Below are 13,576 nucleotides of genomic sequence, written 5' to 3'. Positions count from 1 at the left end.
CCAAAAATAGTTCACAAATTTGTTTGCTTAATATGGTAATTATTTACCCAAAATGTTTCTTGAAAATCTAACTGTACATAATAATCTGGGTTTTAAAATTGATATAGGGAGCAACATTTTCTTGTAGACTGTAAATTTACTTTGTACCTGGCAAAAATAAACAAATATAAGCCAAATTATTTAAATATCAGTTTATATATATTATATATTAGTTATTCGTCTCATTTACATGTTAAACTTTTAGCTAGTTTACGATAAAAATAAACCTAATTAAATTATTGAGCTTCCAACTAATTATTGTACGACTATTACTATTACTGATTTCTGTTGTGTAAACGACATTTTTAACCAAGCAAAAATTGAGGACAACTTGATGCACTGTACTGTATACCATAGTAGGTGTTAAGTTTTTAACTTGTTTTAGTATTGTAAAATATGGAAGAAAATAAAACAATAGAAACCTTTGTGAAAAGTATATTCAACTTTTCTTTAGCTACTGCTGTTCCATAATACACGTTTACTTCATTATCCAATGTATTAGCTTTTGGAGTTGTATGCCCAAAAATAGGCCTATATCACACATCATATCCTATATACCAAATGATGCCATTAAAAATTATAAACATCTGTTGAATGAGCCCACAGAGCCTACCACTGTCTAAAATTATATCCCTCGAGAAATAAGTTTTACAACCATAGTACAACGATAAATTGTCTTTACAGGTTAGCTTTTTCAACCGGTTGCCGTTTTTTTTTACAGAAAACAGTGATTAACACACTTTGCAGGTGACCCAATTAAATTTCTTCATTTTCATTCTAAATATGGCTATAACTTTAAAATTGGTATGTAATGTGTCTACTTTGATAGTCAAAGCCACTAGTCAAAGAATTTAACAGTATTTTTTTGCAAAATCAAGTATTATTGCTCAGCTTTGCACCCCCGGGGTGGGTCAGGCTCGCGCGGGTTCCCCGGTAGTCCGTGACCTTGCGGGCGGTGGTGGCCAGCAGGGCGGAGTCCCCAGCCCAGGCCCAGTACACTGTGACCCGCGTTGTGCCGCGGTACTAAGTGCTCAGCATGAAGCCTAGCGAGTGATAGTCATGACTACGGTGGCCTGCACTTTGGTCAGTATTTGTTTATCTTACTTAGCCTTCACTTAAGGTGTTGAAGGAGGCATCCAATAAGGATCTGTCGCCAGTTTTTTTTTTTTACTCATAGATAGCTTAAAGAGCCTAAAGTCAAGTGCTACTGTGGAAGTTAATTCTATTTCAGTTTTTCAATATATAGTTGATGGGGATATACAAAGTGCTACAGACAACAATGAATTACACTTTTAGTTTGACAAGACAAAAAAATGTGTTTTATACGAAATAAAATGGACCTTTACAACCAATTTTCTGAGGTTTAATTGAAATAAGTAATTATTACTCTAAATTGGCTATAACTTTATAAAAGGTTAAGGTAATGTCTACTTCACTGTGTCAAAGGCTTTAGTAATTCAATCCTTTTAATTATTTATTTTTATTAATTTGTGAAGTGTTTTAAATTGGGGTCACGGTTGATTGTGTTTTCCTTTGTACTGCTGGTTAAATATATTTGGTTATGTCTTAGTGTTCTATGTATTGCTAAACAAACTAGGGAAATTTATTCCTGAGTTTTCATCGTGTTAATTGAAAGGAGGGCTCATTTCTGTAAGTCATCCAATTTAATGTTTCTGGCCACGATTTCAACCCCATCATTTCAGTATCATTGAATGCTATTTTAAGCTTTAAAATAAATACTGAAAACTGTAACATAAAATATTTGTAGGCCTACAACAAATAATTGTACGAAACAAATCTTCAATATTTCAAATACATGCACTATCTACGTCATTGAAATAACAAGTGAATCAGCTGTAGTTCAATCCAACATTCCCTTGAACCTTTGAACCTTTGTTCATTTTTATTTCAATTAATGCAATAATATTTTTAACAATGGCCTAATAGTTAAGTTATACATTATTTCTGATAATATTAAATGATTAGAGTTCAAACGCTTATAGTTATTTTAAACGTAATTAATCCACAAATGAAGTTAGCTTAAAGAAATAGAGTACCGTTATTCTACCTTAAATTTGTATTTTATCCACCATCTTAATGTTGTCATGCTGATAATTCAACTTAAAAGATCTTACCATACGATGAACTTTACATAACAGAAAACAATTAATGGCTTTCAAAATTAGCGTTTTCAAATAGTCACCACTGACAAAAAAAAACGTCGAGCGGAGCTTTTGGAAAAGACATAAACAAAATCAGTCCATTACACGTCATAAAGGTGGTGCCTAAACGATTTTCTATATTTATGAGCCCGGCCAGTATGTAAATGACAAGACTGTCCTCGTATGCCTGTCATAAAGCCATTCAATTAACTTAAGTTTGCTTCCTTGGTGCCGGCGTCACCTCGTCGCGTCACTGTAAACGTCAAATTATACAATTAACATGTCTCTTTAATGGCCAAAACAATCTGAACACTTTTTGTCTCCATTAGGGTGCGTTCACAAAGAAAGCTGGTTACAAGCGCTTGTTGGCAAGCGCTTACAAGCTCGAACCGGCGTGAGAAAAGTTAACATAGTATCAAGCGTGTGTGTTCACAGACAAAGCTTGTGCCGGCTAGCAAGCGCTTGTTACAAGCTCTGACAAGCACGCAAGAACGTTTCGTACTTGTTTTCCGGCGCTTATTGAGCGGACCAGTCAGTTAACAAACTACAGTGCAGTGTGGATGTCGATGAGTTGATAGCTCAAGTATTTAGAGCTTTCAATTTCCAAAAAAAATATTTCCCTCATATTGTGGGTTTTTCCTAGAATGTTCAATAACGTAACCAATAGGACAACTATAACATATATATATATAAGATAGTATACAAACATATTTAACTCAATATTAATTAAGTGTTGTGTTGGATTTTTTTTTTTATGAAACTTGTATACTTTTACTTTATTTACCTAGAAAATTAAAACATTTGAATATATCTCACAATATTATTTTTGCATCATAATTAATCAGCTACATAGGGTGTTTAAAACTCCCTTCAAGTATTTTTTAGGTTTTATTATTGGTCCAAAATTCGTTCTGGTGCATGGATAGGTAGCTCATGCCAATCCCCCCAAAATTTCACTAAAACACTTTCAATTTTCTTGAGGATGTAATTAAACGTGATTAACTTCCACGGTTAATTGCATGAACACCTTCCTAATTCTACACCCTTTTAATTCTACATTTTCAATAAAAAAATAACTCTTCATCACTTGAGGAAGATATTGTCTCAACCAGAGCTGAGACTACACTGAGCTTGAAATGCAAGCGTTTGTTGTGAACACACAACAGCATTCTCAAGCGCTTGGAACAAGCGCTGAAAGTAAGTTACTTGTAACCAGCTTTCTTTGTGAACGCACCCTTAGTTAGGCTTAAGCTTTAAAAGGCTTTTCTACGCGGCTTCCTTTGTACAATTAATAGCATTTACAATTTGTAATTTATTTTGAGTTTTTGTAATTCTTACATGCATAAACAACTTGGGAAATAGTTATTGTTATCTTTGTTCCTAAAATGCATTGTTTTCTTTTATTCTTTGTTGCCTTTTCAACAATTATTTGATTCTTCGTTTAACTTTGTTCAAATTCTTTGGGCCTCGAGCACAAATTTATTGATGAAAGTTTTTTCTTACGTTTCTTTTATTTTTATGTACAGTTTTCTACATTGTGTTAACAAAGCTATGAAAAGTCTTTCATATTAACTTACGAAATTTTGACAAATCTTTTAAACCTCTACTACTAGAAAAGCACATTAATTTTTATCAGTGTCTTGCAATAGTGCTAAAATTACACAAACCTTATACAAATAAATGACATGCTCTTCGACCATGAATATTTTTTTCGCCTAGCCCGGAACTGTTTTTCACGTTACTTCAGGCTAGACCTAGGGGTTGCGGCATCATCACTTAGAAGAAATCCACTGGTGATTTGGCGGGATTTGAACCCGGGACCTCAGAGACCGAAGGCCCGCGCTCTAACACACCAGCTCGCTACCGTCGACTATGAATATAATTACTTTCTGTCAAAGCGGATAAGGTCAATTTGTACTATGTTATACATTTTTTCCACCAAGTATGTAGGGGCATAGACAAAAATCATTAAATATATACTGTCAGCCGTGCTGTGGTTACCATAGGTTCTGGTGCACACCGCTGGGAGCACCATGTAGTTACGTAGTACGTGGGCCGTAAGTACATAGCGCTCCCAGCGGTGTGCGCCAGAACCTATGGTAACCATGGTAACCACAGCAAAGCTGACAGTCTATATTTAATTCTTCTTGTCTATACTTGAGGGAACTCTACCGAGAAATACTGCATACGATCACCACTTTTCTGTAGAAACAACATTCTTGCGGTTTTACTCCGATCTGCTCTAAATGTGAAGCGATCTTACGTAACCTTTCTTTCCATACTGACTATTTGCGCTACAGACAAAGCCCACGTAACACACTAATGTTACCTGAATGAACAATTCACATTGTAACTGTGACCTTGAAAGCAAGCCCTTGTTATCAGTAACTCCTTGGACTTCCCCAGCCAGAGCCAACCGCCGTCAGCTACGACCAAATTACCGTTCACGTGATCGGGATTTCGATCGGTCTATTTTTAGCGAACGTGTTTTCAGATTTGTTTATGGGTGTTGTTTCTACCACGCCCCCTGAATTGCTAAGGAACGCTGAATATCTTCATCTTATAGCGTGAATAAAAATGGAGAACACTACTACAACAGTGTATCCTATAATCATTTATTGAACCTATATCAAGTTTTAATATTGCGTTATGAAAGGAATCTGTTACAGCTTACGAGAATTGTTATGTAAAAACCTTTTTAATGAGTGGTCTAGAAAGAAGTTTTGCACATATAAATGCTAATATAAAATTATATGTTTTATACTTTTACTTTAGGATCGTAACTCTTGGTTGGCGTCAGTTTATTTAATATGCACCCACAACAATGTATTATTTAATAAATCATTTTTAAATATTATTCAACCTTAAAAAAGGTCAGATAATCTGTTTTGTTTAAAATTTGAAATGAAAACATACCAAGATAAAAGTGACACATAAGATCTGCATAAATACATTATCGATGTTTTATAGAATAAATCACACATTGTAGGCTATAACACATTTCGTAACACCATTCAATTAGCGATACAAGAAATAGTAGTACAAAAAATAAATTGCAAATATCTAACCCGTCGATTTTGTTACAAAAACTGTAACACTATTATAGAACCGGTTTTGTAGATTATCTTTTTCTGTTCCCTTGCTATAAATAAAGCGATTTTACAACAGCTACAAACACAAACTCTACTTTATCGTTGAACGCGGAGGCTGAAACCGTGATTATATCATAATGCCTTCGTTAGGAAAGGCCACTCGTTAGTTGAATATCATTCACGTAATCTTAAATATTTGACCGCGCTGAGGTTTTGACCTTGATAATTACTCTACATTAGGAATATAATGACCAATTTATAGAGACTGACTCATCTATTTCCTTTGGTGGTCTCGAATCTTATTCAGGGTGTCCATAAAAAACGTTTCAGGACTTTGGGAAATGAATCCTCATACTAAAAGGAAGAAAAAGGTTTATGTGAAGGAATGTCCGAAAATGCATATTTACTTATCCGCCAATTTTTGTGAAGTTTTTCATTCGATGATTATGAAATTTGGTACCCATGTTTACATACACAAGACCTATAATAGAAAAAATAATAAAGTTGTTCCAATAGTAAATTTCAAACGGCGGCAGTTTGGATTTTTATAGCTTAAATAACTCATTAACGGCTAGTTCAAAAAAATATTTCAGGGCTACTTTTTTAGCATTTTTAATTCCTTATCAAACGATACCAAGATCAAAAGGATCGGACAGAAGATAACTGAAATCTAACGTTTTTTGTGTACAAATAAGGCAAAGTTAGTCGGGGAGACCTTATTAATTTTGCCTGGTCTTACAGCTAAAAAACGTTATATTTCAGTTATTAAAATGGTTTATTTAAAAATTAACTACAACTTAAACGTTGGAAATATGACCAAGCCGTCGAGCCTCAACCATACCTTTTTCATCTCTCCAAAAAGAAAGAGTTAAACATATCGATGAACTTAGAAGACATAAAAAGTCAAAACTGAGTTGAACTTTTCAAAATAGCCGCATCACCTCGTCACCCGGGGCTCCGCCCAGTTCAACGGTCTCTAACAACACCGGGGACCGTTGATCCCTGCGGAATCCCATCTCGTCACCTCCGACCTGGGCCCTGGGCAACCTGCCAGGGTCCTCCCCATTGGAAACGCTATGATAGGGTAAGATCGTGTTTAAAAATTTGTCCATACGAATTACCCTCCACAGGCCTCAACATAATTTTTGAAGATTTTAGAGACTAAGTGGATATTTCACCAAACCCGTGTGAAAAATCCAAAAGCATGTACAAGTATTTTGAAATTTAAAATTTAAAGAATTTTGAAAATGAGCTCCATTAAAGGACGTATAAAGATATGTAGTAAATTTGAGGTATCCATAGCGGTAACACACACCAAGTATTTTCTATATTGAGCTTCTACAGCAATTCTGACCCAGGATAAATTCATTCCCAAATATTTTTTTCATACTAAACGTGTATTTGTTCATATTAAATTTATATACAGTTATGAATGAAAAGTCCTTTATTGAGGCGAACTTAGGACCTCACGGTTCTTTCTTACAGAACCGTGAGGTTCTAATTATTTGTGCAGTTATAGTGATGATCCTTCAGTATTAGGGGGTATATTCATTTTTTTTGGAAATTTCTCTTTTTAAGTTATATGTCAGTTGATGAGGTTCTATTTCAAATATGGTCAAACAATTTAATTTTTAAACTTAAATACAAATTATTGTTATTCAAAACTCAAGAGAACGGACGGTTGCATATTCCCTATAGTTTCAACCCACAAGATATATTCCCTTAGTACAATAGTTTCTTTCTGACTTGTTTGTGATGTATTCGTTTGGATATGTTTGACGAAGGAAACTACTTAGAATAACTGCACCAAAGAAAGAATACCCAAATTAGTCTTGTCAGGCCCAAAATTTCCACAGTCTTTAAGGTCAGGTTTATGACAATGTCTATTCCTTTTGAATCCCAAGATTTCAAATTTAAGTTGTTTTCAAACCAAAGTTCTGAGTTTTTACCACACAAGACAGGCCAGTTGCATATTCCTTATGCAGTTCCATGGTGGCGTCACATAGTTATTGTGAGCTCAGACCGGCGCGGCGCGGCCCGTTCACCATAAGCCTTGACCTTTCGCATTATAATCACTTTCACTGTTATTAGTCAGCCCAATCATATCTCCCCCCACACAAACATGCAGCCTAACTCCACATTCAACAGTTGGCAGCCCTGTTTACAGCTGTTTAATTGCTCGCCTACGCAAGGTGGACCACCGTCATTATCCAAATGCGCATGTTTGGTACTGAATTACAACCCGGCGCAGGTTGGGGAAGCTATGTATCAAGGTTAAAAGTTGTTTTCGGTAGAAATTTGCAAGAAGTATAATTTCCCGGTATTAAAAAAAAATGTTGCGGTTAAGTTTTATATAACGTTTCTACAAATCCTAATCCATTGTTCGATATTTTGGTGTACACTCTGTTAGATTTGTTTGTTTGTGACAATTAGGAGCATTCAGATATGGGCAAGCCTTTAAATGCAAAGATGGCTAGGCTTGAGAAACATCTGAAAATTCATGTTAAATTTAGGGCCGGTTGCTGAGTTCGGGATTTAGCTAAGTTCTAGACTTAAACCGGCTTTAGACTCAGGAGTCTAAATAAATGGCTTGCTGAGTCAGGGTGATAGTGAAGCCCAGATCTTAATAGACTCTGGAGTTTATTTGGCTGGTTGGACTCTGGAGTTTAAAATTTGACTTGCCGAGTCAAGGATCTATAAGTCCAGGACGAAGCGTTTTGAAGCTTCGTCTAACAACATATTTGATTGACTGATCTTGTGATTAAACATACAATCGTTTTGCAGTTTTGCAAAGGGATTTTATTAGTCTTAAATTAAGCAATGAACTAACAAGGTCTTTCACTGTTCCCCTTTTGGGTTTGGAATTCATTATTTACATAAAACACAGCAGAATACCAAAATCAGGAAAATACACACACCTCATAAGGTTCTTGTTCAACTTTAAACAAAATGGAAAAGTCAAGGTGTTCAATGTCGACTTAAAAATATTCCAAGTCAAGTTCAAGATGTCCAATGTTACTTAATGTGTAAGTTCAAGTGCTCAAACTCGAGTCCAAGCTGTTCAATGTTCATTCAACTATTTTATATCTGACCCAGCTTTAAGGTATGTGCACGTTTACCTTATAAATGAAACTCTTTTTATTGTCGGATTAGGTTTATTGGGAGTTAAAAGAAGACAAATCAGTCTTATTAGAGTCTCGAAGTATTCACATAGTAAATGAGAGCTGCTTCACTGTTTTCCATGATGGCGAATGGTTTTAATACCAGAAGTAAGCAGGGTTCAATTATTGGATACTGAATTAGACGTCCCATCTATATGGACCAAATAGTCGATGCTAATTAATAGTTAAAAAAAAAAACTTAGTTGTGTGAGCCAGACACAGAATGCGCTAGTGACTAAAATTATATTTTCTACTATTTTTGTTGCTGGCCAAGTTGATGTAGCTTTATATATACGATTTATCTCTGAAAAGGAAGATCATTTTTTCATTTTACGTTTTTAATCATAATTTATCTTTTTTCTACTTGGCTTAAATACACTACTGTGCCATTTCAATTCTTGGGTGACTATTAAATCCATACCCTAACAGCTATACTATACTAGTTGCAAAAATGTAAATAACTAAACCCAATAAATACACCTAACTACCACCACACAGAGTTCGTTTGCGTATTTCGTGAGTCCCGACTTGTACAACAAAACAACGAGAATTTCAGGAATTTCCTCGTGAGTGAGATCAGTGGTAAGGCACGCCGTACTTGCCACACACGCACATTAGTGGCTAGGTCAATAAATTACCACAAGTACACGGTGTGTAGTTAGCAGATAGGACGGTTGGATACACACTACATAACCTGGCTAGAGGCTAGAGGCAGTTACTGGAGACAAAGCACAGAGTCCAGAGTACAGGGATCACGGCCGCAGCAGCCTTCGAGTCTCACGTGCAATGTGGGTAATAACGGGGAATATGTCTATGCGGAAATGGAACGCCTCATTTGAGGTGCCCGCTGGGAGACAATAATTGGTATTTTAAAACACACAATGAACGAATTCTGGATATTTATAGGCATGCACTGTGGATGCGATTCCCTAGTGTCACAGAAAACATACTACTATATGTTTTCTGTGCTAATGTGGATTAACGTCCGCACCAATGAGTACTACGACTATCCGCAGTACTATCCTGAAAACAAGACCAATTCGTATATACCAAGGCAAAAATGTGGTTCGCATTCCACTATAAACTGTAGGTCCCTTGGTTGCCATTGACTGTATGGGCTATTACTAACAGCTGCGTCTAAGGAACATTGTTTAAAGTTATTTTTTCTAATTCACTGTTTCTAACAGCTGGTCTTATTTTATATCATGTTTACTTTTTGTTCAGTTTAAAGAAATACAGTCCACTAAAAACATCATCTAGTTTTTCTCTCTTAATTATCTATCTACATCTATCGTTCAATCTAAGTTTATCCATCAGTATCTAAATTCTTTAATCATTTGGTCCTTCGAGCCGGATTAAATAAGTAATTAACAGTTATTTTTTCAATTCAGTTATAAAAGTAATCAAGAAAATTTCCTGTTCTCAGTTGAAGTTATGTCCCTAGAATCCAAACTAGGTCTTCAAGCAACACGCTTAAAAGTCTTAGAAAAAGCCACAGACTATTTCAAGGAAAAGGATATAACAACTATATTGAAGCCTCAAGTACAAACCCGGATTGATGTTATCGAAGCAGAATGGAGGAAATTCGAGAGGGATCACGAGAAAATATGTGAGTCAAAAGCTGACATACTAAAAGACCTAGCCTACATAAATGAAGATCACTACAGTCAAGCACTTGAAGCATATATGGTAAGCAAATCTGCAATGCTTGTTCTCTTAGATGAGCTATCGGTAAATTCTCAACAAAATCAAAGCACATCTGATATCAATACATCTAGTTCTATGAGTAAATCAAATCAACCTATACTACCTAAAATATCTCTACCTCAATTCTCAGGAAGTTACCAGTCTTGGAAACCTTTCCATGATCTTTTTTCTTCACTGGTGATCCAAAATCCTAACTTAACTGATGTAGCTAAGTTACACTATCTCAAAACCAGTTTGTCAGGTGATGCTGCTCAATTGCTAACCAATTTCCAAATAACAGGAGAAAATTTCATGCCAGCTTGGGAAAAACTTGTGACTAGATATGAAAACAAACGTGTTTTAATCAAAAGGCATTTGGATGATATATTTAATTTAAAACCTCTAGAAAATAAATCTGCTAGTGGTCTCAATCACCTCATGTCTACTATCAATGAGTCTTTAGGTTCCCTCAAAGCGCTAGGATCTCCTACAGATAAATGGGATCACATCTTGGTGTACATGATTGTACAACGACTAGACCCAGAGACACACGAAGCATGGGAGATTCGTTACGGAGTCTCAACAGAACCCTCCACCCTAGAAGATCTTCAGACCTTCATCGAAGGTCGTATTCGAGCCCTGGAAAGTATTGAGTCACGAACAACACCACCAAGCGATGTAACGGTAACTACACTACAATGTAAAGGTAAACCTCATCAAAATCTTAAAGTACATTCAGCACAAATTGTAGCAAAATCTCAGTCCAATATAGGAAATGATTGTCAACTGTGTAGTAAAGATCACTATTTAGCATTTTGCAAGGAGTTTCGTGAAAAAGTACCTAGTCAACGAAAAGAGGTTCTTGTGAACAAAAGATTATGTTTCAACTGTCTTGGTTCACATTTGTTAAAGGACTGTCGCTCAAATAAATCTTGTTTACAATGTAAGAAAAGACATCACACTCTAATTCATGACGCTGTTAGCCAGACTACAAATATACCTCATATAAAAAAGTCAAGTTCTCTCATCCCTAACAAATTCATCTCATCTACAGATAACACATCATCAAGCTCACACGTCTCCTCTAATCACATGCTTCCATTTAAGGAAATTAATCGACAATCTGTGCTCCTAGCAACCGCTCAAGTTAAGGTAATTGGTCCTGAGGGAAATAGTGTTATTGCCAGAGCTTTAATCGACCAAGGATCTGAAATCTCTTTCATCAGTGAATACTTAGTACAAACTCTCAATCTGAAGCGTTCATACTCCTCAGTATCTCTTGTTGGTATCGGTGGACATCAAGCCCCAACCACTCGTGGTATAGTTTCAATCAATCTTAGTTCTCTGTATGATACCAAAGTTAGCTGCTCTTTATCTTGTCACATCCTTTCAAATCTCACATCAAATTTGCCATCGATAACACCAAATCATTCATCGTGGAATCATATAAAGGGACTTCAACTAGCTGATCCTGCCTTCATGAAGTCTGAATCTGTAGATTTAGTCCTAGGAGCAGGCATCTACACGTCTATTATCCTTCCTGGTCTAATTAAAGGTCCACCCCTCTCCCCAGTAGCACAAGCAACAATTTTCGGTTGGATCTTGTCTGGACCTACTGGAATGACGGAAAATAAATCTACCTCATCAATGTTTCATTGCTTGATTGAAAACAAACTTGATGATTTTCTTCAAAAATTTTGGGTACAGGAAGAAATTCCTCAAATTAAAGAATCAGTCAAGTCTCCTGATGATCAAGTATGTGAGGAACATTATCAATCAACCTTTTCTAGAGAACCTTCCGGTCGCTATCAAGTCCGACTTCCCCTGAAGGAAACAGTCAATCAGCTCGGAAAATCTCAATCGTCAGCCTTTCAAATTTTAACAAAGCTAAATACTCGTCTCTCAAACGATCTTGAGTACAAAAACTTGTATACTAATTTCATAGAAGAATACAAGGACCTTGGTCACATGTCTGAAACTATTGAAGAAATAGATTCTACCATTCCCATATATTACCTACCTCATCATGGTGTTTTGCGTCCTTCTAGCACGACGACTAAATTAAGAGTAGTTTTCAATGCCTCATTCCCAACTAGTTCAGGATTATCTTTGAATGACGTACTCTACAGTGGTCCAAAACTCCAAACAGAACTACCTGATATTCTCACTTGGTTTAGGCGCTATAAATTCGTATTTGCCACTGATATCGAGAAAATGTATCGCCAGATTCTAGTACATCCCAGTGATCGAGATCTTCAAAGAATTCTCTGGATGGAAAATGGTCATCTTAGAAAATTTCAACTACAGACTGTTACATATGGGTTATCATGCGCTCCTTTTCTCGCCCTAAGAACAATGAATCAGCTTATCGTCGATCACGGTGATGCATATCCCCAAGCTAGTGAAATGTTGACAAAAGGGAGATATATGGATGACATTTTTGGTGGTGCAAACTCGATTGAAGAGTGCAGAGAAGTAGTAAAACAGACTGACGAGCTTTGCAAATTAGGTTGTTTTCCTTTACAGAAGTGGATCAGCAATGATCAAAATGTACTATCATACATATCGGAAAGTAATTGCGAAAAAGGCAATTCCTTATTGATAAACAAATCCTCCAGTATACGTACTCTTGGACTTACATGGAATCGATTCAGCGACGATTTTCAGTTTCTTCCTACTCTAAGTCCAAAAGACAAATGCACGAAAAGAAACGTTCTTTCTCAAATAGGTCAGTTATTAGATCCCTTGGGTTTTGTCTCTCCTATTATCATAAGGTTCAAACACTTCATGCAACAACTTTGGCTAGTAAAAATTCATTGGGACCAACTTTTACCTAATCACTTGCAAGACCAATGGAAACTCCTTGAAGCTGACCTACAATATTTGCCATTAGTTAAAGTACCTCGTTATCTTGGTCTTACCCAACTATCTTCGGTAGAAATTCATGGATTTTCAGATGCTTCTAAGCTTGCAATGAGTGCTGTAGTCTACCTAAGAATTGTTAATCGTGAAAATATCACTGTTAGTTTAGTTATTTCTAAAACTAAAGTAGCTCCTCTCAAGACAATGTCGATTCCTCGACTGGAACTCACTGCTGCTACACTACTAGTAAAACTTGTAAAGTATGTTCGGAAAATGCTCAACTTAGAATCTACCCAAGCATGGTTATGGACTGACTCTATGGTTTCCCTAACCTGGATCACAAATCAACCTTCAAAATGGAAAGACTTTGTGCGTAACAGAGTAAGTGTTATACAAGAGACAGAACCGCTCGCTAAGTGGAGGTATGTAGCAGGAAATGAAAATCCAGCCGACTGTGCTTCACGAGGTGTTACTGCTAAAATCCTTAGCAACCATAAGCTTTGGTGGACGGGTCCTCCGTGGCTGAATAAAGATGTTTATGAATGGCCATCCACGACGTTTGATCCAGCTCAAG

The 13,576-nt window shown here is 36.2% G+C and overlaps 1 protein-coding gene across 1 annotated transcript in view; it reads left to right on the top strand.

The window, feature by feature from the left end:
- Positions 1–1,013: 1,013 nt before the first annotated feature.
- LOC128990140 (uncharacterized) overlaps positions 1,014–13,576 on the top strand; it is a 36,833-nt gene continuing 24,270 nt past the window's right edge. Inside the window, exon 1 of the mRNA XM_054412403.1 lies at positions 1,014–1,122. Coding sequence (XP_054268378.1) covers positions 1,099–1,122 — 24 coding nt within the window. The 5' untranslated portion in view covers positions 1,014–1,098. The remainder of the gene's footprint in view (positions 1,123–13,576) is intronic.

The sequence above is a fragment of the Macrosteles quadrilineatus genome, unplaced genomic scaffold, assembly GCF_028750875.1.
Source record: "Macrosteles quadrilineatus isolate MER2022 unplaced genomic scaffold, UCM_ALF_1.0 Scaffold_3__2_contigs__length_128488019, whole genome shotgun sequence".
NCBI classification, from domain to species: Eukaryota; Metazoa; Arthropoda; class Insecta; order Hemiptera; family Cicadellidae; genus Macrosteles; species Macrosteles quadrilineatus.
The sequence above is the reverse complement of the archived record's forward strand: the minus strand, read 5'-3'. Positions and strand labels throughout refer to the sequence as shown.